At 43.7% G+C, this 26195-nt stretch overlaps 1 protein-coding gene across 3 annotated transcripts in view; it reads left to right on the top strand.

Annotated features, from left to right (window-relative positions):
* Window positions 1-26195, top strand: part of SORCS1 (sortilin related VPS10 domain containing receptor 1) — a 951041-nt gene that overhangs the window by 863337 nt on the left and 61509 nt on the right. For all 3 annotated transcript variants that reach the window (XM_073684756.1, XM_073684757.1, XM_073684758.1), the window contains exons 19-21: window positions 2398-2584; window positions 15754-15887; window positions 25568-25691. In XM_073684756.1, coding sequence (XP_073540857.1) covers window positions 2398-2584; window positions 15754-15887; window positions 25568-25691 — 445 coding nt within the window. The remainder of the gene's footprint in view (window positions 1-2397; window positions 2585-15753; window positions 15888-25567; window positions 25692-26195) is intronic.

The following is a 26195-nucleotide window of genomic DNA, read 5'->3' on the forward strand; positions in this document are numbered from 1 at the left end:
CGGTATCTCAGTATCTCAGTGTCTCAGTTTTTCAGTATCACGGTATCTCAGTGTCTCAGTATCTCAGTATCTCAGTGTCTCAGTGTCTCAGTATCTCGGTATCTCAGTATCACGGTATCTCAGTATCTCAGTGTCTCAGTTTCTCAGTATCACGGTATCTCAGTGTCTCAGTATCTCAGTATCACGGTATCTCAGTATCTCAGTTTCTCAGTATCTCAGTGTCTCAGTATCTCAGTATCACGGTATCTCAGTGTCTCAGTGTCTCAGTTTCTCAGTATCTCAGTGTCTCAGTGTCTCAGTGTCTCAGTATCTCGGTATCTCAGTATCACGGTATCTCAGTATCTCAGTGTCTCAGTTTCTCAGTATCACGGTATCTCAGTATCTCAGTGTCTCAGTATCTCAGTGTCTCAGTTTCTCAGTATCACGGTATCTCAGTATCTCAGTGTCTCAGTTTCTCAGTATCACGGTATCTCAGTATCTCAGTCTCGTCTTCACTTCTCGGAATATTACAGGGATTTTACTGCCCTTTTTGAACGTTTTTTGACCTTTCAGGATTTTAGGATTCGGCTCTTTTAAGACTAAAGGAACATAAAGGTTTGTTCCGAAAATCTGATTTGGCTTTTTCAGGGATATTTCAGGTGCTGCGATAATCAATGATGTTCCCGGAGAAGAAATCCATATTTTTTATGATCAATAAAGATTTCTTTTTTCCCATATCTGCTCTCCAATTAATATACGTGGCGCCGGGGGGAAAATAGTCAGTTTTATTCTTGGCAACTTGTGTGCATAACCAATAATAAAAGCGGGAACTTCTTATTTCACATTGACATTCATGCACAGAAATCCTTTATTATTTCTGCTGCAAACATATAAAATGTCTCTCTGCATTGCTGCAACATTAACATAGCCGGGCGTGACAATGTATCGGTGCAACACTGTGTCCTGAGTGCAACGTAGCACAAAATAAAGAAGAGAGTGGGAATCATAGGGGGAGAGGGGGTGCTGGAAATAGAGATTTACCATGAAAACTTTCTTTTGTCCATATGTAAATTAGGTGCTCTGCGCATTATAGGAGGGGTCACATGGCATTTGCTCTTTCACCCAACAGTTTTCTAAACTAATCCTGCCCCGGCTGCATTGATTGACAGCGCAGGCTTCCCTTGGGTCACTGCTGCCCCCTCTGAAATCCTGCGCATGTCGCATTCTCTTGTGCCTGCACAAAATAACTTTTTCTGAGCATTTGCCGGCTTCTTGTTTGATGAATCAGAGCTGTCTTCTTTTGAAATCTCTAAAAAATTGCTGCTCATCACATCTGCAGCACATGTGCAGAAAACCTTTTCTCTGAGCACTCACCAGCTCTCAGTTCTAAGAATAAGAAAATCTGACGCTGTGCTGTCTGCTCTGGTTTTCTAGCGTGCACCGATTATCACATTCTCTACACATGCTCAGAACAGTTTTCCTCTTGCCATTTTCTGGCTTTTTACTCTGCCCATACACAGAACACATTTTCTCTGAGCACTCGCCAGCTCCCTGTTCTGCACATGTACAAAGAATGAGAAAATCTGAGGTCGTGCCGTCTGCTCTACTTGTCTAGCATGGGCCGATCATCACATTCTCTGCGCATTCTCAGAACAGCTTTGCGTTTTCTGGCTTTTTACTCTGCGCATGCACACAGCAGCAGTTCTCTGAGCACTCACCAGCTCTCTGTTCTGCACATGTACAAAGAATGGGAAAATCTGTCTGATGTGAAATTTTTAGCATGCACCAATCTTCACATTCTCTGCACATGCTCAGTACAGCCTTCCATGTGGCCATTTGCCAGATCATTGCACATGCGCTGAGAATTTAAACATCAGAGTCAGCACTGTCTTCTCTGGTGCAGGAAACCTGGTGCAAGGAACCTTTTGCTCCATCCTGTTCATCCCCCATATATTTCTCCTTTTCAATCTCCTTTGCAGACTGTTTCATGGAAAGTTATGGCACCGTGTGAGCCCCAGGGAAGGAACACTTCCATCTGTGAGAAGTCATATGATATCACACACTCTTAGGCATCTACCCGACTTAGTCTGGCACAAAACACAACAGAGTTAATGGGGCACAGTCCTGAGTAAATGTGCACAAGGTTTTCTTTGGCTGGAACTTGGTGGCAGCACTTGTTCTGGGCATCTAAGCCTTTCTGTCCACCAGGAATACAACACTCAGTCCCCGGTGTCCCTCTCCAAGTCCTAGCAGTTCTCTTCTTTACTCAGCAAATTAGCAGGTCCCACTCCACTTGGCCCCACCACCAGTCTCACCATGTCTTCATATGACGGACCACTCATGGCAGCCTTTGAGAAGACACCCGTTGCCTCTTCCCTTCTTTCTTAATCCTTATTGTCATTGTTTCTCTGCTTTTAGGGAGATATCCAGAGAACTAACATCCAGGTAGACTTTGGTGATGGTATAGCGGCTTCCTATGCCAACCTTAGTGCCACAGAAGACGGGATCAAGCATATCTATCAGAGTGTGGGCATCTTCAGAGTCCTGGTGCAAGTTGACAACAACCTGGGCTCTGAGACTTCTGTGCTTTATCTACATATAACAGGTAAGTGCTAAATCCTCTACAGCTGCAACAAAATTACTGACTCCATTGGAAATGTGGTTTAGTTGCAAAATTTAGAAACTTTCTGCTCTTAGCAATAAACCAATAAATCAAGAACCATATACAAAGTTGAACATGGCTAATGTAACAAGTGTTTTTTCTAAACATTTGGCACCAATCTCACTGATTGGTTGCGGCTGGCGGCCACGACCAATCAGCAGAGCGGTGTTTAAATTTGACGCCAATCTCGCTGATTGGTCGCGGTCGGCCGCGACCGATCAGCAGAGCGTTGTTTAAATTTGGCGCCAATCTCACTGATTGGTCGCGGCTTGGGGACGCGACCAATCAGCAGTGCGGTGTTTAAATTTGGCACCAATCAGCAGAGCGTTGTTTAAATTTGGCGCCAATCTCGCTGATTGGTCGCGGCTGGCGGCAGCGACCAATCAGCAGAGCGTTGTTTAAATTTGGCGCCAATCTCGCTGATTGGTCGCGGCTGGCGGCAGCGACCAATCAGCAGAGCGTTGTTTAAATTTGACGCCAATCTCGCTGATTGGTCGCGGCTGGCGGCCGCAACCAATCAACAGAGTGTTGTTTAAATATGGCGCCAAAATGGCTGATTGGTCGCGGCCGCTGTTTAAATTTTGCGGTCAAATCGCTGATTGGTCGCGGGCAGCGTCTGCGACCAATCAGCACAGCAGTGTTTAAATGTGGCGCCAAGATCGCTGATTGGTCACGGCCGCTGTTTAACTGTGGCGCCAAAATCGCTGATTGGTCGCGGGCAGCGACCGCGACCAATCAGCACAGCGGTGTTTAAATTTTCCGCCAAGATCTCTGATTGGTCGCGGCCGCTGTTTAAATTTTGCGGTAAAATCGCTGATTGGTCGCGGGCAGCGTCCGCGACCAATCAGCACAGCAGTGTTTAAATGTGGCGCCAAGATCGCTGATTGATCGCGGCCGCTGTTTAAATGTGGCGCCAAAATCGCTGATTGGTCGCGGGCAGCGGCCGCGACCAATCAGCACAGCGGTGTTTAAATGTTGCGCCAAGTTCACTGATTGGTCGTGGCCTCCGGCCGCGACCAATCAGCGAATCGTATTGGTGAGGACCAGGGAGCGGAATCGTATCGGTGAGGACCGGGGAGCGCCGCTGCCTGTGCGGCTACTTCCGCTGCGAGAAGCCGGGAGATGAGCGGCTGCTCGCAGCAGAAGTATCCCGACCGGCAGCGCCGCTCCCCGATCCTCCCTTGACACCCTAGCCGCATGGAGGTCAGCGGCGCCGCCGCCGCCGGTCGGGATACTTCTGCTGCTAGCGGCCGGGAGATGAGCGCCTCGCGCCGCCTCATCTCCCGGCTGCATCGCCGCTGACCTCCGTCCTGCAGATGAGCCGCTAACGGCCGCCATCTTTTTCTCAAATCCCGCGTCGCTGATTGGTCGCGGCCGGACCAATGAGCGACGCGGGATTTCCTGGACAGAGAGACAGAAAGACAGACAGAAAGACAGACAGACAGACGGGATAAGACGATTATTTATATAGATATGTACATACGGTATAACCTGGGCATCTCCTGTATATAATTATGTATGTATAGCTGGTATAACCTGGGCATCTCCTGTATATAATTATATATGTACAGCTGGTATAACCTGGGCATCTCTTGTATATAATTATATGTGTACAGCTGGTATAACCTGGGCATCTCCTGTATATAATTATATATGTACAGCTGGTATAACCTGGGCATCTCCTGTATATAATTATATATGTACAGCTGGTATAACCTGGGCATCTCTTGTATATAATTATATGTGTACAGCTGGTATAACCTGGGCATCTCCTGTATATAATTATATACGTACAGCTGGTATAACCTGGGTATCTCCTATATATAATTATATATGTACAGCTGGTATATCCTGGGCATTTCCTGTATATAATTATATATGTACAGCCGGTATAACCTGGGTATGTCCTGTATATAATTATATATGTACAGCTGGTATAGCCTGGGCATCTCCTATACAGTGCCTACAAGTAGTATTCAACCCCCTGCAGATTTAGCTGGTTGACACATGCGGAATTAACTTGGCATTGTGACATTTGTACTGTAGATCAGCCTGGAAGTGGGAAATGCACTGCAGCAAATTTTGTTTTTGTTTTTTTTTTTGTTTGTTTTCTTAAAACGTTAAAAGTTAATTCAGAGTGTCATTTATTATTCAACCCCTCAAACCACAAGAATTCTGTTTGGTCCCCCTAAAGTATTAAGAAGTAGTTCAGGCACCAAGAATAATGAGCTTCACATGTGTGGATTAAAGATCTCTTTTGCCAGCCTTTTCTGACTATTTAAGACCCTCCCCAAACTTGTGAACAGCACTCAGACATGGTCAACATGGGAAAGACAAAGGAGCATTCCAAGGCCATCAGAGACAAGATCGTGGAGGGTCACAAGGCTGGCAAGGGGTACAAAACCCTTTCCAAGGAGTTGGGCCTACCTGTCTCCACTGTTGGGAGCATCATCCGTAAGTGGAAGGCTTATGGAACTACTGTTAGCCTTCCACGGCCTGGACAGCCTTTGAAAGTGTCCTCCCGTGCCGAGGCCAGGCTTGTCCGAAGAGTCAAGGCTAACCCAAGGACAACAAGGAAGGAGCTCCGGGAAGATCTCATGGCAGTGGGGACATTGGTTTCAGTCAATACCATAAGTAACGTACTCCACCGCAATGGTCTCCGTTCCAGACGAGCCCGTAAGGTACCTTTACTTTCAAAGCGTCATGTCAAGGCTCGTCTACAGTTTGCTCGTGATCACTTGGAGGACTCTGAGACAGACTGGTTCAAGGTTCTATGGTCTGATGAGACCAAGATCGAGATCTTTGGTGCCAACCACACACGTGACGTTTGGAGACTGGATGGCACTGCATACGACCCCAAGAATACCATCCCTACAGTCAAGCATGGTGGTGGCAGCATCATGCTGTGGGGCTGTTTCTCAGCCAAGGGGCTTGGCCATCTGGTCCGCATCCATGGAAAGATGGATAGCACGGCCTACCTGGATATTTTGGCCAAGAACTTCCGCTCCTCCATCAAGGATCTTAAGATGGGTCGTAATTTCATCTTCCAACAAGACAACGACCCAAAGCACACAGCCAAGAAAACCAAGGCCTGGTTCAAGAGGGAAAAAGTCAAGGTGTTGGAGTGGCCTAGTCAGTCTCCTGACCTTAACCCAATTGAAAACTTGTGGAAGGAGCTCAAGAATAAAGTCCACATGAGACACCCAAAGAACCTAGATAACTTGGAGAAGATCTGCATGGAGGAGTGGGCCAAGATAACTCCACAGACCTGTGCCGGCCTGACCAGGTCTTATAAAAGACGATTATTAGCTGTAATTGCAAACAAGGGTTATTCCACAAAATATTAAACATAGGGGTTGAATAATAATTGACCCACACTTTTATGTTTAAAATTTAATAAAATTCAACTGAGCAACATAACTTTTTGGTTTGTAAGATTTATGCTTCTGTTCATAAAACCTACTCTCGTTTGCAGTTTGAAGGCTCTAACTTATTTGCATCTTATCAAACCAGCTAAAGCTGCAGGGGGTTGAATACTACTTGTAGGCACTGTATATAATTATATATGTACAGCTGGTATAACCTGGGTATCCCTTGTATATAATTATATATGTACAGCTGGTATAACCTGGGCTTCTCCTGTATATAATTATATATGTACAGTTGGTATAACCTGGGTATCTCCTGTATATAATTCTATATGTACAGCTGCAATAACCTGGGCATCTCCTGTATATAATTATATATGTACAGCTGGTATAACCTGGGTATCTCCTGTATATAATTATATATGTACAGCTGGTATAACCTGGGTATCTCCTGTATATAATTATATATGTACAGCTGGTATAACCTGGGTATCTCCTGTATATAATTATATATGTACAGCTAGTATAACCTGGATATTTCCTGTATATAATTATATATATACAGCTGGTATAACCTGGACATCTCTTGTATAGAATTATATATGTACAGCTAGTATAACCTAGGTATCTCCTGTATACGATTATATATGTACAGCTGGTATAACCTGGGTATCTCCTGTATATAATTATATATGTATAGCTGGTATAACCTGGGCATCTCCTGTATATAATTATATATGTACAGCAGGTATAACCTGGGTATTTCCTGTATATAATTATATATGTACAGCTGGTATAACCTGGACATCTCCTGTATATAATTATATATGTACAGCTGGTATAACCTGGGTATCTCCTGTATATAATTCTATATGTACAGCTGGTATAACTTGGACATCTCCTGTATATAATTATATATGTACAGCTGGTTTAACCTGGGTATCTCCTGTATATAATTCTATATGTACAGCTGGTATAACTTGGACATCTCCTGTATATAATTATATATGTACAGCTGGTATAACCTGAGTATCTCCTGTATAGAATTATATATGTACAGCTGGTATAACCTGGGTATCTCCTGTATATAATTATATATGTACAGCTGGTAAGACCTGGGTATCTCCTGTATATAATTATATATGTACAGCTGGTATAACCTGGATATCTCCTGTATATAATTATATATATACAGCTGGTATAACCTGGACATCTCTTGTATAGAATTATATATGTACAGCTGGTATAACCTAGGTATCTCCTGTATACGATTATATATGTACTGCTGGTATAACCTGGGTATCTCCTGTATATAATTATATATGTATAGCTGGTATAACCTGGGCATCTCCTGTATATAATTATATATGTACAGCGGCTATAACCTGGGCATCTTCTGTATATAATTATATATGTACAGCTGGTATAACCTGGGCATATCCTGTATATAATTATATATGTACAGCTGGTATAACCTGGGTATTTTGTGTATATAATTATATATGTACAGCTGCTATAACCTGGGCATCTCCTGTATATAATTATATATGTACAGCTGGTATAACCTGAGTATCTCCTGTATATAATTATATATGTACAGCTGGTATAACCTGGGTATCTCCTGTATATAATTATATATGTACAGCTGGTATAACCTGGGTATCTCCTGTATATAATTATATATGTACAGCTGGTATAACCTGGACATCTCCTGTATATAATTATACATGTACAGCTGGTATAACCTGGGTATCTTCTGTATATAATTATATAAGTACAGCTGGTATAACCTGGACATCTCCTGTATATAATTATATATGTACAGCTGGTATATCCTGGATATCTCCTGTATATAATTATATATAAATCCGGTATAACCTGGGCATCTCCCTTATATAATTATATATGCACAGCTGGTATAACCTGGCCATCTCCTCTATATAATTATATATGTATAGCTGGTATAACCTGGGCATCTCCTCTATATAATTATATATGTATAGCTGGTATAACCTGGGCATCTCCTCTATATAATTATATATGTACAGCTGGTATAACCTGGGTATCTTCTGTATATAATTATATATGTACAGCTGGTATAACCTGGGCATCTCCTGTATATAATTATACATGTACAGCTGGTATAACCTGGGCATCTCCTGTATATAATTATATATGTACAGCTGGTATAACCTGGGCATCTCCTCTATATAATTATATATGTACAGCTGGTATAACCTGGGCATCTCCTGTATATAATGATATATGTATAGCTGGTATAACCTGGGCATCTCCTCTATATAATTATATATGTATAGCTGGTATAACCTGGGCATCTCCTGTATATAATTATATATGTATAGCTGGTATAACCTGGGCATCTCCTCTATATAATTATATATGTACAGCTGGTATAACCTGGGTATCTCCTGTATATAATTATATATGTGCAGCTGGTATAACCTGGGCAGCTCCTGTGTATAATTATATATATACAGCTGGTATAACCTGGGCATCTCCTGTATATAATTATATATGTACAGCTGGTATAACCTGGGTATCTCCTGTATATAATTATATATGTGCAGCTGGTATAACCTGGGCAGCTCCTGTGTATAATTATATATGTGCAGCTGGTATAACCTGGGCAGCTCCTGTGTATAATTATATATATACAGCTGGTATAACCTGGGCATCTCCTGTATATAATTATATATGTGCAGCTGGTATAACCTGGGTATCTCCTGTATATAATTATATATGTACAGCTGGTATAACCTTGGCATCTCCTGTATATAATTATATATGTACAGCTGGTATAACCTGGGCATCTCCTGTATATAATTATATACATACAGCTGGTATAACCTGGGCATCTCCTGTATATAATTATATATGTACAGCTGGTATAACCTGGGCATCTCCTGTATATAATTATATTTGTACAGCTGGTATAACCCGGGTATCTCCTGTATATAATTATATATGTACAGCTGGTATAACCTGGACATCTCCTGTATATAATTATATTTGTACAGCTGGTATAACCTGGGTATCTCCTGTATATAATTATATATTTACAGCTGGTATAACCTTGGCATCTCCTGTATATAATTATATATGTACAGCTGGTATAACCTGGGCATCTCCTGTATATAATTATATATGTACAGCTGGTATAACCTGGGCATCTCCTGTATATAATTATATATGTACAGCTGGTATAACCTGGGCATCTCCTGTATATAATTATATATGTACAGCTGGTATAACCTGGGTATCTCCTGTATATAATTATATGTGTACAGCTGGTATAACCTTGGCATCTCCTGTATATAATTATATATGTGCAGCTGGTATAACCTGGGTATCTTCTGTATATAATTATATATGTACAGCTGGTATAACCTGGGCATCTCCTGTATATAATTATATATATACAGCTGGTATAACCTGGGCAGCTCCTGTGTATAATTATATATATACAGCTGGTATAACCTGGGCAGCTCCTGTGTATAATTATATAAGTACAGCTGGTATAACCTGGGCATCTCCTGCATATAATTATATATGTACAGCTGGTATAACCTGGGTATCTCCTGTATATAATTATATATATACAGCTGGTATAACCTGGGCAGCTCCTGTGTATAATTATATATGTACAGCTGGTATAACCTGGGCATCTCCTGTATATAATTATATATGTACAGCTGGTATAACCTGGGCATCTCCTGCATATAATTATATATGTACAGTTGGTATAACCTGGGTATCTCCTGTATATACAGTCATATGAAAAAGTTTGGGCACCCCTATTAATCTTAAGCTTAATATTTTCTTAAAATTGGTGTTTTTGCAACAGCTATTTCAGTTTGATCTATGTAATAACTGTTGGACACAGTAATGTTTCTGCTTTGAAATGAGGTTTATTGTACTAACAGAAAATGTGCAATCTGCATTCAAACAAAATTTGACCTGTGCATAAGTATGGGCACCCTTATCATTTTCTTGTTTTAAATACTCCTACCTACTTTTTACTGACTTACTAAAGCACTTTTTTTGGTTTTGTAACCTCATTGAGCTTTGAACTTCATAGCCAGGTGTATGCAATCATGAGAAAAGCTACTTAAAGTAGCCACTTGCAAGTTGTTCTCCTGTTTGAATCTCCTCTGAAGAGTGGCATCATGGGCTCCTCAAAACAACTGTCAAATGATCTGAAAACAAAGATTATTCAACATAGTTGTTCAGGGGAAGGATACAAAAAGCTGTCTCAGAGATTTAATCTGTCAGTTTCCACTGTGAGGAACATAGTAAGGAAATGGAAGAACACAGGGACAGTTCTTGTTAAGGCCAGAAGTGGCAGGCCAAGAAAAACATCAGCAAGGCAGAGAAGAAGAATGGTGAGATCAGTCAAGGACAATCCTCAGACCACCTCCAGAGAGCTGCAGCATAAACTTCCTGCAGATGTTGTCACTGTGCATCGGTCAACTATACAACGCACTTTGCACAAGGAGAAGCTGTATGGGAGAGTGATGCGAAAGAAGCCGTTTCTGCAAGCACGCCACACACAGAGTCGGCTGAGGTATGCAAAAGCACATTTGGAGAAGCCAATTTCTTTTTGGAAGAAGGTCCTGTGGACTGATGAAACCAAGATTGAGTTATTTGGTCATACAAAAAGGCGTTATGCATGGCGGCAAAAAAACACAGCATTCCAAGAAAAACACTTGCTACCCACAGTAAAATTTGGTGGAGGTTCCATCATGCTTTGGGGCTGTGTGGCCAATGCCGGAACCGGGAATCTTGTTAAAGTTGAGGGACGCATGGATTCCACTCAGTATCAGCAGATTCTTGACAATAATGTTCAAGAATCAGTGATAAAGTTGAAGTTACGCAGGGGATGGATCTTTCAGCAAGACAATGATCCAAAACACCGCTCCAAATCTACTCAGGCATTCATGCAGAGGAACAATTACAATGTTCTGGAATGGCCATCCCAGTCCCCAGACCTGAATATCATTGAACATCTGTGGGATCATTTGAAGAGGGCAGTCCATGCTCGGCGACCATCAAACTTAACTGAACTGGAATTGTTTTGTAAAGAGGAATGGTCAAAAATACCTTCATCCAGGATCCAGGAACTCATTAAAAGCTACAGGAAGCGACTAGAGGCTGTTATTTTTGCAAAAGGAGGATCTACTAAATATTAATGTCACTTTTCTGGTGAGGTGCCCATATTTATGCACCTGTCAAATTTTGTTTGAATGCAGATTGCACATTTTCTGTTAGTACAATAAACCTCATTTCAAGGCAGAAACATTACTGTGTCCAACAGTTATTACATAGATCAAACTGAAATAGCTGTTGCAAAAACACCAATTTTTTATAAAACATTAAGCTTAAGATTAATAGGGGTGCCCAAACTTTTTCATATAACTGTAATTATATATGTACAGCTGGTATAACCTGGGCATCTCCTGTGTATAATTATATATATACAGCTGGTATAACCTGGGCATCTGCTGTATATAATTATATATGTACAGCTGGTATAACCTCGGCATCTCCTGTATATAATTATATATGTACAGCTGGTATAACCTGGGCATCTCCTGTATATAATTATATATGTACAGCTGGTATAACCTGGGTATCTCCGGTATATAATTATATATGTACAGCTGGTATAACCTGGGCATCTCCTGTATATAATTATATATGTACAGCTGGTATAACCTGGGCATCTCCTGTATATAATTATATATGTACAGCTGGTATAACCTGGGCATCTCCTGTATATAATTATATATGTACAGCTGGTATAACCTGGGCATCTCCTGTATATAATTATATATGTACAGCCGGTATAACCTGGGCATCTCCTGTATATAATTATATATGTACAGCTGGTATAACCTGGGCATCTCCTGTATATAATTATATATGTACAGCTGGTATAACCTGGACATCTCCTGTATATAATTATATATGTACAGCTGGTATAACCTGGGCAGCTCCTGTGTATAATTATATATGTACAGCTGGTATAACCTGGGCATCTCCTGTATATAATTATATATGTACAGCTGGTATAACCTGGGCAGCTCCTGTGTATAATTATATATGTACAGCTGGTATAACCTGGGCATGTCAGTGTCATTAGGAGCCGCTGGTATACGTTCTGCCTCTCACCCCACAGCTCACCTTATACCGCACTAAGGCGTTTATTCAGAGCGATGCAGTGCCACCTACTGTTCTGAATGAATAATTCCTCACGTGCTCCTGACATGTTCTTGCACTGTGCGCTCTGCGTGCCTGTCCGTGTTAATCGGAGCACTGCGGGGGTCTCCTCCGTTCATCCTTTAATACCCTGACGCTCCACACTTTCCTGAGTTGTATAAATGCTGAGAGCCACTAAAAGTTCTCTGCGGTGAAATCTTTCCTTTTCGCTGCTTCAGCTTGTGATTAGCAATCGCCGAGCTGACGGCTGCATTAAGTAAATTTACTGACAGCTTCACAAAGCCCCATCCAGTCTCCTTAAGGTTAGATCCAGTTATTCACAGACAAGCGGGTATGTCATTGCTGGCAGATGCCCCCACTGACTCATAGTTGAGGGTCCGAAGCGCGGACTCATCCTCTGCCATGTCCATTTTTCTCAGTTTGATCTGCGCCAAAAAGAATAGTTCTCAGATAAGAAAGCCCTATACGGAGCCCGGGTGACTAGTGCCAAACAATGCCCGTCAGATGGCACCACCCCACTTATAATGTTTCCATAATATTCTAACACCCACAGGGTATGGCGTAAATGTCCGCAGGTCCCACCGTCGTGCTAACGGGGGGTCCTGAATACAGAGAGGTTTCTGCACATGAACAACTCTCTCCGTTCTCTTATAGGTGCAGGTCCTGGTGGTGGCACCACTTACATCAGACAGGTGCCCTGTCCTCTTACAGAAGGAATCCCGCAGACTATCAGCCCAATACATTATTGTTTTTGCGTCTGATTTTGTGCACTTTTTTGTTGTTTTCCCCCTTTTTTTTTTTATCTCTTTTTTTTATATCTTTACATTTGCTCCTTTTCTTACCTTTATTTTGCGTGGATTTTGTTTTTTTTTTAGCTCACGCTGTGACCTGATTCATCGATAGCAACTTTTTTTTCAAAAAGTCACAAATTGTCGCACGTTCAGCCCCCACTTTTTTATAGTGATTTTATCTGCGTCAGATATTTTGGCACAACTTTCTGTGATATTTTGCAAAACAGGGAACATTATTTGCACTAAAGAGTCACAAAAAAAAAAAAGGTTAAAGATAAAAATTCAAAACCATTTATGACTGCAAAATATTCAGGAACCAATTTGAAGAATTTAGTGCAAAAAATTGTCAAAAAAATACCAGAAGACAAAAGAGAAAAGTCCCCAACCCCCCCCCCCCACCCTGGACGTGATGAGTTGGGGGCAATGTCTTTGTCACTGTCTGTGACCTTTGTGGAGCATAGTCCGGCCGTCTTCATATGTGCGGTGTATGGGACACTGAATCTCACCATCGTCTGGAACTATTCGCCTCGGATTTGTTTGGAATTATCCATTTTACCTTCTATACGCAAGTTTGCGGTATTCGTATAGGCACAGTGCGGCATTTTATGGGACAAGACTGGATGTGTGGCATCATTCATAGGAGCTCTCTATGGGATAAAGATAATGGCCACTGTATAGGACGAGTCATGGGCATTGCGTGGCACCATTCATTTCAGCACTATATATAATCAGTAAATATTTGGACCCACTTATTTCTTTCGCACTGTTGGTAGTAACTATCTTGGAAGGTGCGGCACTTTTTACTAGGATGATGTTGGCACCATGTGGCGTCATTTATGTGACTCCTGTAGAGGAATGTTCTTTTGGGTACTATATGGCACTTCTTATCTGGGCAAAGTCTGGTACTTTTCATATTGGCGCTGTATGAAGCGTCCCTAAGCTGAGCTTTACGGGGGGTCCAAGATCTCCTTTGTATCCTGATGGAGTATAATGGATGCCTGTATCCACATTACATAGACGCGTGGTGCTGCCGTCATCTGTTATATTGTTATAATGTATTGACAACATGTAACTAATTGTCATATTGTATCCAGTGGTCCTGTTATCGTGACCCTAATCCCAACCCTCATCATGAAATATAATCCTAAACTCAGACCTACCATAACCATTCTAGCGCTAGTCCTACCTCTCGTACATTTCACATAACCCCGGCACATAACCCCGCGCATTAATATCAACCATCCAACAAGTAGCAAAATTCACAGTCTTTGTCCTGAACAATAAAACTTGTAACTCGCCCTAACCCTAATACTAAGCCTAGAAGCTTAGCCCTAATTCTGACCTTAACCTCAACCCTAGTGGGTGTAACCCTATCCCCAGCGCCAGCTCTATCCCCAGCCTCAGCCCTATCCCCAGCGCCAGCCCTATCCCCAGCGCCAGCCCTATCCCCAGCCTCAGCCCTATCCCCAGCCTCAGCTCTATCCCCAGCCTCAGCTCTATCCCCAGCCTCAGCTCTATCCCCAGCGTCAGCCCTATCCCCAGCGTCAGCCCTATCCCCAGCGTCAGCCCTATCCCCAGCCTCAGCCCTATCCCCAGCCTCAGCTCTATCCCCAGCCTCAGCCCTATCCCCAGCCTCAGCCCTATCCCCAGCCTCAGCTCTATCCCCAGCGTCAGCCCTATCCCCAGCGTCAGCCCTATCCCCAGTCTCAGCCCTATCCCCAGCGTCAGTCCTATCCCCAGCCTCAGCCCTATTCCCAGCGTCAGCCCTATCCCCAGCCTCAGCTCTATCCCCAGCGTCAGCCCTATCCCCAGCGTCAGCCCTATCCCCAGCGTCAGCCCTATCCCCAGCGTCAGCCCTATCCCCAGCGTCAGCCCTATCCCCAGCCTCAGCCCTATCCCCAGCCTCAGCCCTATCCCCAGCCTCAGCCCTATCCCCAGCGCCAGCCCTATCCCCGGCCTCAGCCCTATCCCCGGCGTCAGCCCTAACCCGAGCGTCAGCCCTATCCCCAGCCTCAGCCCTATCCCCAGCCTCAGCCCTATCCCCAGCCTCAGCCCTATTCCCAGCGTCAGCCCTATCCCCAGCCTCAGCCCTATCCCCAGCGTCAGCCCTATCCCCAGCCTCAGCCCTATCCCCAGCCTCAGCCCTATCCCCAGCGTCAGCCCTATCCCCAGCGTCAGCCCTATCCCCAGCGTCAGCCCTATCCCCAGCGTCAGCCCTATCCCCAGCCTCAGCCCTATCCCCAGCCTCAGCCCTATCCCCAGCGTCAGCCCTATCCCCAGCGTCAGCCCTATCCCTAGCGTCAGCCCTAACCCTAATCATTCTAACCCCAGCCCTGATATATTATGCTGATGGTACGTTATCGGCACAGAGGTGTATGAAGCACTGATGAATGGTTTACGTGGGATTTTTGGTTATCCAGCATCGGTATTTAACTCTATAAATTGTACTAAATGTCCATATGAGCTCCACCACATCTGTCGACACAAGCACAGTCATTGACAGACTGCAATCTCCCATATTTTCAGTAGAGGGCAGCATTGCTTCACCCTAGTGTTGGCGGCTCTCAGTTTCCTCGCATTATTTTTTGTCGTGTTGCACATCTCCCTCACATTTCTGCGGATACGCTGCTTTCCCTCTTCTCACCTGAGATCTCTTTCCTTTTTAATTATGTCCAGATCACTTTGATGAATGCGGTATCTTTTTTTTTCACAGCCCCCCTGGAGCACATCCACTTGATTTTACCATTTGTCACCACAAAGAACAAGGAGGTCAACGCTTCGGTGGTTCTGTGGCCAAGTAACGTGGGGACCCTGACCTACGTCTGGTGGCTGGGAAATAACAGCGAGGTGATCGCAGATGGCAAACTGATGATGATTATTACATCCTGTAATGTGACCAGAGGCCGAGACCGGACGACTAATGATCTAATGGCGAATGGTCGTCAGCCCGGCCCCTGATGGCAATTCTGACATTAGTCTATCTATTATCTATCTATTATCTATCATCTATCTATTATCTATCTATCTATTATCTATCTATCATCTATCTATTATCTATCATCTATCATCTATCTATTATCTATCATCTATCTATTATCTATCTATTATCTATCTATCTATTATCTATCTATTATCTATCTATTATCTATCTATTATCTATCTATTATATATTATCTATCTATTATCTATCTATCTATTATCTATCTATCATCTATCTATCTATTATCTATCTATCTATCTATTATCTATCTATTATCTATTATCTATCTATTATCTATCTATTATCTATCATCTATCTATTATCTATCTATTATCTATCTATCATCTATCTATCATCTATCTATCTATCATCTATCTATTATCTATCTATTATCTATCTATTATCTATCATCTATCTATCATCTATCTTTCAGCAGCAGATGGAAGGAAGGGAGACACAGTCATTACTAGTGGCAGGCGGAGCCCACATAGGATAGAACACCTCAGATTAAAAAAGAGTGTTGTCCGGCCCCTCCAGCTTGGGCTCCTCCTACTCCAGCTCTCCAGTCTAAAATTTGAGGTCACAGAGGATGGTCGCTGCTGGAAGCAGCTCCTCAGAAATTTTTTTTATTTTTATCGGACAGAGACTTAGACCCCCGTGGTCTTGAGGTCTCAGGGGTCTCAGCGCTGCTGGACCCCCACCCCTCCCTTGGCGGATCTGCATTACCCTTTGAGAGAGGTCCCTGCAGAACCCTGCCGGCCCCGGGGGATGAGGGATGCTTCCCTGGCGGGGACGCAAACCGCGCATCTGGGGTCACTGCGTTCTCCGCCCTGGGGGGAAGCTTGGGCACAGCGCCACAAATCCCTGGGGGTCCCTGTGGCGCTCAGCTGGGTGAGTACTCAGCATGTTAATGTGTTTTGAGTGCTTCAGCGGCTGCTGCGGCAGCCGCTGCTACATGTATTCAGGTGGTGACTTGTGTTTTTTTGTCCGCAGGTGGATGCCTGCAGGACATGGAAGCGGGGCAGGAGCGGAGGAGTCGCGCGCGCTTTTTTTGAAGCCGGCGGGGGGCGTGGCTTCGCGCCTTCCCGGTCTTTCGCGGGCTGGAAGCGCTCTGAGCGCGCGCTTTCTCCTGCCCCTCCTCTTCCAGCTTCTCTCTCCTCACAGCGCGGCGGCCATTACTGAACGGCTTCCATCGGGCTCCTCACTCTCCTCTCCTCCCGACAGACCGAAGGAACACTGCACCGCGGCCAGCTGGGTGAGTCGCTTCTGCCTGTCAGGGCAGAAGCTTAACCCCTCACCCCCTCAGCGCAGGGCACCTTTCTGAGGCACAATAAGGTGGCAGACTGTGCTGTCCTGCAGCTATTACCTCATATAGAGGTCCCTTTTTTGTCTGGGGCTCGCACATCCTTTTCCTTTCACAGAGGTTGTGGGGAGTCTGCGACATTAACCCCTTATTAGGCGGTTATCCCTTAATTGGGGGTCAGCTGGGGTAGCTCTCTCTTTAAGAGCTTTAACCCTTCAGCTTTCTTTTAAGAAACCACACTGTCCTACTTACTGACAGGTTTAACCTGCCACATACTGTGTGAGGGCATGTCAGATCAGGGTCCAGTGCGGACCGTCTCCCAGGTCCGCTACAGGATCAGTCTCGCGTGTCTGACACGCAGGAGTCCTCGACGGCGTCAAGCGCAGCGGTCGGGGGTTTCGGTGATGGGGCAGTGGTCAAAATGGAGGCCCTCACTCGTTCTATTGATGGCCTGTCTGACCTTCTAGGTTATTGGGTGTCAGCTAGATCCTCTCATGGCAGGAAGCGCCACAGGCCGGTACTGCCCTCCCCGCGCAGCGACTCGGAGATCTCTGTTATGGAGGGTTCCCCTTCAAGCTCAGATGGGGAGATGTCCGATTCGGATAAGGAGGATCGGCAGGGGCACTCTGCCTCTTTTTTGGGCCGTGCAGAGGCTTTTATTGGAGCCATGAGGGAGGCGTTACAGTTTCCGGAGGAGGTAACTAGACGTCCTGGTAAGTCGGCCCGGATGTTTCAGGAGTCGCATAGGTCGCGCTTGGCATTACCATCTCTGGATGAGCTTAATGGGGCAGTGGAGAAGGAACGCCTGTGTCCAGATAAACGTTTTCAGGGAACACGGTTTTTTGAGGCACTGTATCCGTGTTCCATGGAGTTGATTGATAATTGGATTCCTTCTCCTGAAGTGGATGTCCCTTTATCCCAGCTTAGCAAATCCTCATTACTGCCTGTTAAAGGGAAGGCGAGTCTGCAGGATCCGCTGGACAGAAAAACGGAGATGGCGGCGAAATCCATCTACGAGGCCGCGGGTCATGGATTCAGAGCGGTGCTAGGATCCATGTGTGCTTGTAAAGCTTCCCTAAGCTGGTTGGACCGTCTACGGACGGCGTGGCAGGATGGATCCCCGCTATCCGAGGTAGATGGGCTTTTCAAGTTGTTGGAGGATGCGGCCCGATATGGCAGTGATGCAGGTTTGGATACCGCGTCACTGCTGTCCAGGGCGCAATCCTCGGCGGTCACAGTCAGAAGAGCACTGTGGCTCAGACAGTGGACCGGGGACGCGGTTTCCAAGCAAGGTTTGCTATCTTTAGCTTACAAGGGTGGTCAGTTATTTGGATCTGACCTCACGGAGCTGATTGTCAAGGCAAAGGCAAAAGAAGCGGCCTTACCACAGCGAAGAACTGTGGCTTCTGCGTCGGGCAGGCCTAGTGCCGGTAGTAGTCGGCGGCCCTTTCGGTCCAGGGGACGGTCCGGTCAGCCCTCTTGGGGATCGGGTCGTCCCTCTTTTTCAGGAAAAAAGGCTTCTCAGAAATCCCGCACTCCCTGGAAACAGAGCTTCCGTCAAGACAAGCGGGAAGCTGACAAAAAGCCCGCTAAGGCGGATTGACGCCAGGTTTTCACTCGAGGGCTCTCGAGTGGGGGGTCGCCTGCTCCAATTCGAATCGACTTGGGCGTCCCGCGCTTCGGACGCCTGGGTGACGCGGGTTGTGTCAGCAGGCTACTTCATAGAGTTTCTTTCTCGACCCCCGGACAGGTTTTGCCGATCTCGCATTCCGTCAGAGCCCGAGCTAGTTGCCGCTCTACGGCAGGAGGTCGATTCCCTTCTGCTGAAGGGTGTGGTGGCACCGGTTCCGCCGGAGGATCGAGGAAGAGGGTTTTATTCAAACCTCTTTGTGGTCCCCAAAAAGGAGGACAAATTTCGCCCCATTCTGGATCTCAAAAGATTGAATCGGCATGTCCGCACCCGGAAATTCCGCATGGAGTCTTTTCGCTCGGTTGTGGCGGCCCTGTCGCAGAACGACTTTTTGGTGTCAATCGACATTCGCGACGCTTATTTGCATGTTCCCGTCGGAAGGGCCCACCAACGCTTCCTTCGTTTTGCCATAGGTCAGGACCATTTCCAGTTTGTGGCCCTACCATTCGGGTTGGCCTCGGCGCCCAGAGTTTTTACAAAAATTCTGGCACCTCTCATGGCGATCCTTCGAAGACAGGGGGTTACGGTTCTTCCCTACCTAGACGACCTTTTGATTGTGGCGTCCTCAAAGGAGGAGGCGGTGACGGCTCGCAATCTATCCCTTCAGCTCCTGGAGGACTTCGGGTGGCTGGTCAATTGGAAGAAGTCGTCTCTGGAACCGTCGCAGTCAATCCTGTTTTTGGGGATGCATTTCGACATGGTACGAGCAGTGGTGTCCCTGCCTCCAGACAAGCAAGCAAGTCTTCTTCGACATGTACAGGTTATGAAGTCTTCGACAGCAATGTCCCTTCGAAGGTGTATGCGCCTTTTGGGTTTGATGGTGGCGTCAATGGAGGCACTTCCGTTTGCCCAATTTCATTCCAGGACTCTCCAAATGCTCATTCTGAACCGTTGGGATCGATCACAGGCTTCGCTGGATCGCAGTGTCATCATCTCCCACAGGGTGCGAGAGTCTCTAGAATGGTGGTTACGTCCGGAAGCGTTACCCTGGGGAAGTCCTTCCTCCTTCCGAGGTGGTCGGTCATAACCACCGATGCCAGCCTGTCAGGCTGGGGGGGTGTCTGGAACGATCTCTGGATTCAGGGAGTTTGGTCGTCGGAAGAGTCTGTCCTGCCGATCAACATCCTGGAATTGAGGGCGATTTTCCTTTGCCTCCAACACTGGACGGTCCCTTTAAACGGTCTGCCAGTCCGAGTGCAGACAGACAACGCGACGGCGGTCGCGTATATCAACCATCAAGGTGGAACGAGGAGCTCCAGGCTCATGATGGAAGTGTCTCGGATCCTGGTATGGGCCGAGGCCAAGGTGCCAGCCATCTCTGCGATTCACATTCCGGGAGTTCAGAATATCACGGCGGACTTCCTCAGTCGCGAGAAGGTGGATCCCGGAGAATGGAGTCTTCACCCAGAAATTTTTGCACAGCTGTGCTCCCGTTGGGGAACTCCTCAAGTGGATTTGATGGCATCAAGGTTCAACACCAAATTACCGACGTTCATGTCCAGGTACAAGGACCCGAAGGCTGTGGCGGTGGATGCTCTGGTGGCTCCGTGGGACCAATTCGAGCTAATCTATGTGTTCCCGCCGATATCCTTACTTCCTCTGGTGTTGCGTCGGATCAGACTGGAAAGAGTCCCGGCTATGTTAGTAGCCCCAGACTGGCCAAGGAGGACGTGGTTCTCGACGCTGGTGTCGCTTCTGGCTGCGCCTCCACTTCCTCTCCCTCTTCGCCCGGACCTGTTAACCCAAGGGCCCGTTCGTCATCCGGACCTGAAGTCTCTGCGTTTGACGGCGTGGCTCTTGAGACCGAAATCTTGACTCGTCAAGGTTTTTCAGCCGAAGTCATTGCCACTCTGCGAGCTGCCAGGGGTCCTGCCACTACTAGGATCTATCACAAGACTTGGGAGGCCTTCTTTTCATGGTGTTCGGGTTCTTCAAGGAACCCGAGGATTTTTTCCATTCCCAATTTGTTGGCCTTTTTGCAGTATGGCCTGGACAAGGGTTTGGCAGTTAGCACTCTGAGGGGTCAGGTTTCTGCTTTGTCCTTGCTGTTTCGGAAGGCTATCGCCTCGCGTAGGGACGTTCGTTCCTTTTTTCGCGGGGTAACCCGTCAGTTTCCGCCGCGGAAGGCGCTTGTGTCCCCTTGGCGGCTCAATCTGGTCTTGGAGGCTCTTCAACATGGGCCTTTTGAGCCTATGGACTCCGCTAGCCTTTCTTTGCTTTCTTGGAAGGTTGCCTTTTTAGTGGCAGTCACCTCTTTGAGAAGGGTTTCTGAACTGGCGGCTCTTTCTTGCTCGCCTCCTTTTCTGGAGTTTCTCCCGGATCGTGTGGTGCTTCGCACACGGGGCGACTTTCTACCTAAGGTGGTGTCACAATTTCATGTTAACCAGGATATTGTGTTGCCCTCGCTCTGTCCGGAACCGAGGAATGCGAAGGAACGGGCCTTGCACTCATTGGATTTAGTGCGGGCTTTGAAGTTCTATTTGTCTATTACTCAAGGTTTTCGGAAATCGGACTCTCTGTTTGTGATTCCAGCAGGTTTTCGGCGTGGTCAACGAGCTTCCAAGGACACTATAGCTCGATGGATTCGGTCGGCCATTTTAGAGGCTTACCGACTCAAGGGCGAATCTTGTCCAATTAAGATTCGAGCTCACTCCACAAGAGCTGTGGGTTCATCGTGGGCTTTTCATCAAGGGGCCTCGGCAGCTCAACTCTGCCGGGCGGCTACCTGGCGCTCCGTCCACACTTTTACAAAGTTTTATAAGGTGGACGTCAGTGCTTCCGCTGATGCAGCCTTAGGACGTAGGGTCCTGCAGGCGGCTGTAGTTTAAGTTATCGTTAACTTGTATTTAGCGCTAGTTGCGCATTTTTCTAGGTTGTTGGGATTCTGCCTCTGTTGGTTTTTTCCCACCCTTAATTTTTGGACTGCTTTGGGACGTCCCACTAGTAATGACTGTGTCTCCCTTCCTTCCATCTGCTGCTGAAAGACGGATTTTGGTAAGACCTTACCTGTAAAATCCTTTTCAGCGAAGGAAGGAAGGGAGACACAGCTCCCTCCCATGGCAGAAGTGTGTTGTTGTGTTTTCAGATGCAGCGTGACCCTTCTCTGATAGCGATTATCTGGGCTGAGGTCGGCGCGCTAAGGCTCTGTTCCAGCATTGCCAGCTCATCGCAGTGGTCAGGTCCAGTGAGTAGTACCTGGGACTGTGTGGTTTTTCTGTTATATGCATAACCTGTCTCTTGTTTTTTCTCTGAAGTTCTTCAGAAGGGGTTATGTTGCTCCGCTGGTGATATTTGCTCTTCCTTAGCTTGTGTACGGACTGGAGAGCTGGAGTAGGAGGAGCCCAAGCTGGAGGGGCCGGACAACACTCTTTTTTAATCTGAGGTGTTCTATCCTATGTGGGCTCCGCCTGCCACTAGTAATGACTGTGTCTCCCTTCCTTCCCTCGCTGAAAAGGATTTTACAGGTAAGGTCTTACCAAAATCCGTCTATTATCTATCTATCTATCTATTATCTATTATCTATCTATTATCTATCTATTATCTATCATCTATCATCTATCTATTATCTATCTATTATCTATCTATCTATCTATTATCTATCTATTATCTATCTATCATCTATCTATTATCTATCATCTATCTATTATCTATTATCTATCTATTATCTATCTATTATCTATCATCTATCTATCTATTATCTATCTATTATCTATCTATTATCTATTATCTATCTATTATCTATCTATTATCTATCATCTATCTATTATCTATTATCTATCTATTATCTATCTATTATCTATCATCTATCTATTATCTATCTATCATCTATCTATTATCTATCTATTATCTATCTATCTATTATCTATCTATTATCTATCATCTATCTATTATCTATCATCTATCTATTATCTATCATCTATCTATTATCTATCATCTATCTATTATATATTCTATCTATCTATTATCTATCTATTATCTATCTATTATCTATCATCTATCTATTATCTATCTATCATCTATCTATTATCTATCATCTATCTATTATCTATTCTATCTATCTATTGTCTATCTATTATCTATCTATTATCTATCATCTATCTATTATCTATCTATTATCTATTTATTATCTATAATGTATCATCTATCTATTATCTATCTATCTATTATCTATCTATTATCTATTCTATCTATCTATTATCTATCTATTATCTATCTATTATCTATCTATTATCTATCATCTATCTATTATCTATCTATCATCTATTATCTATCTATTATCTATCTATTATCTATCATCTAATATCTATCTATTATCTATCCATCTATCTATTATCTATCATCTATCTATCTATCATCTATCTATTATCTATCATCTATCTATCATCTATCTATTACCTATCTATCTATTATCTATCATCTATCTATTATCTATTCTCTATCTATTATCTATCTATCATCTATCTATTATCTATCTATTATCTATCTATCTATCATCTATCTATTATCTATCTATTATCTATTATCTATCTATCTATTATCTATCTATTATCTATCATCTATCTTTTATCTATCATCTATCTATTATCTATCATCTATCTATCTATCATCTATCTATTATCTATCTATTATCTATCTATCTATTTATCTATCTATTATCTATCATCTATCTATATATTATCTATCATCTATCTATCATCTATCTATCATCTATCTATTATCTATCTATTATCTATCCATCTATCTATTATCTATCATCTACCTATTATCTATTATCTATCTATCTATCTATCTATCATCTATCTATTATCTATCATCTATCTATCTATCATCTATCTATTATCTATTATCTATCTATTATCTATCTATTATCTATCATCTATCTATTATCTATCATCTACCTATTATCTATCATCTATCTATCTATCATCTATCTATTATCTATCATCTATCTATTATCTATCTATTATCTATCATCTATCTATTATCTATCATCTATCTATCTATTATCTATCTATCATCTATCTATTATCTATCTATTATCTATCTATCTATCTATCTATTATCTATCTATTATCTATCATCTATCTATTATCTATCTATTATCTATCTATCATCTATCTATCATCTATCTATTATCTATCTATCATCTATCTATTATCTATCATCTATCTATTATCTATTATCTATCTATCTTTTATCTATCATCTATCTATTATCTATGTATTATCTATTATCCATCTCTTATCCATCTATCATCTATCTATTATCTATTATCTATCTATCTATTATCTATCTATTATCTATCTATTATCTATCTATCTATTAATTATCTATTATCTATCTATTATCTATCATCTATCTATTATCTATCATCTATCTATTATCTATCTATTATCTATCTATCATCTATCTATTATCTATCTATTATCTATCATCTATCTATTATCTATCTATTATCTATCTATCATCTATCTATCATCTATCTATTATCTATCTATCTATCTATTATCTATCTATTATCTATTATCTATCATCTATCTATTATCTATCTATTATCTATCTATCATCTATCATCTATCTATCTATTATCTATCTATTATCTATCATCTATCTATTATCTATCATCTATCTATCATCTATATATTATCTATCTATCATCTATCTATTATCTATCATCTATCTATTATCTATCTGTCTATTTTCGTTTTTCCCCTAAATCCTGAATTCACACTTGGTTTCCCCCCCCTTAGGTTCTTAGTTAGGATGTCACATATAATAGGAGAAGATTTATTAAGCAAAATTTGAAAGACAGTTTTGAAAAATGTTTTTAAAAGGGCAGCGACAGAGAGAAGAGGTAAAAGGCTCCAGATTGTAGATGAGAAGCAATATTCAATAGTGGAGCGAAAAGTGTCGGACGCTCCGTGGAGATGCAGTAAATGTATCACCGGCCGCAGCGCCGCTCGTCTCGTCCAGTTTTATAAATTGCTCCAATAAAGCGACATTATAATTCTGGGCATCAGGACCTAAAACACCTCTGATCAGGAAAGGATTGAAAGTAATATTTATTTATATTTATTTCGTCCATTTTTCATCAGTTTTTCTTACCATTTGCTCTGACTTTCCGCCTTCCTCTAATCTCTGCTTTAATTCTCTTGCCCTCATTGCTCCGGTCTGAACCCAGAGGAGGCAAATGCTCAAACTAAGACAGATTAGGATTAAAAAGTAAAATGAAAAATATATATCTATAAATAATCCCATAGATTTCTGTGAGGTCCCGTAGTTGCGATCCTTTATTGGAGGCAGTTTGTAGATGTATCCGGCCGCTTGTTATCGTTGCCCTGATGAGCGGCATATCTTCCCTCCAACAAACAGGCCCAGGCCGGGTTCTGCCAAAGAATAAGAGTCTGCGGCATCAATTATTTTGCTCAGTCCAATGTTTTTATAGAAGATAAGAGCACAAGTCCCTGCGGGGGGATCCTCCGAGCCCCTGCAAAAGACCACTGTGAGGCCAATACCGTCTTCTCTACTCAGCGGTGTCTTCTGCTTCTCCGCAGCCGCTCATCACTCTGGACAGGAGCATCTCCTTCACCTTTGCCGTGGAAGGAATGAACAGTATCACGGTGCAGGTGTCTGCGGGGGGCTCCATCCTGCAGGACACGAAGACCATCGCCGTGTATGGTAAGTGCTGCGTCTGCTCCTCCATAAGGACGGACGAGAGAGCATACACATCAATCAAGCTCAGCCTATAACCCAGCATGTTAATCCGGAGGTAAAACCCCATGGGGCAGATGCTGATTGCCCCATATTAGGGGAAAAATTCCCCCCCTACCCCCGACTCCACATACCACATAATTCCCTGGATCAACATCCCATAACCTGTAATGTTAAATTTTTCAAGAAATGCATCCAGGCGCTCCATTGTGTGTCAGAGAGTTCCATAATCTCACTGCACTCACAGCAAAGAATCCATAATCTCACTGATCGCACAGTAAAGAGTCCATAATCTCACTGGCTCGCACAGCAAAGAATCCATAATCTCACTGATCGCACAGTAAAGAGTCCATAATCTCACTGCTCGCACAGCAAAGAATCCATAATCTCACTGCTTGCACAGCAAAGAATCCATAATCTCACTGCTCGCACAGTAAAGAGTCCATAATCTCACTGCTCGCACAATAAAGA

Source organism: Phyllobates terribilis, unplaced genomic scaffold (genome assembly GCF_046119375.1).
Source record: "Phyllobates terribilis strain yellow unplaced genomic scaffold, ASM4611937v1 Scaffold_5__5_contigs__length_657084704, whole genome shotgun sequence".
NCBI classification, from domain to species: domain Eukaryota; kingdom Metazoa; phylum Chordata; class Amphibia; order Anura; family Dendrobatidae; genus Phyllobates; species Phyllobates terribilis.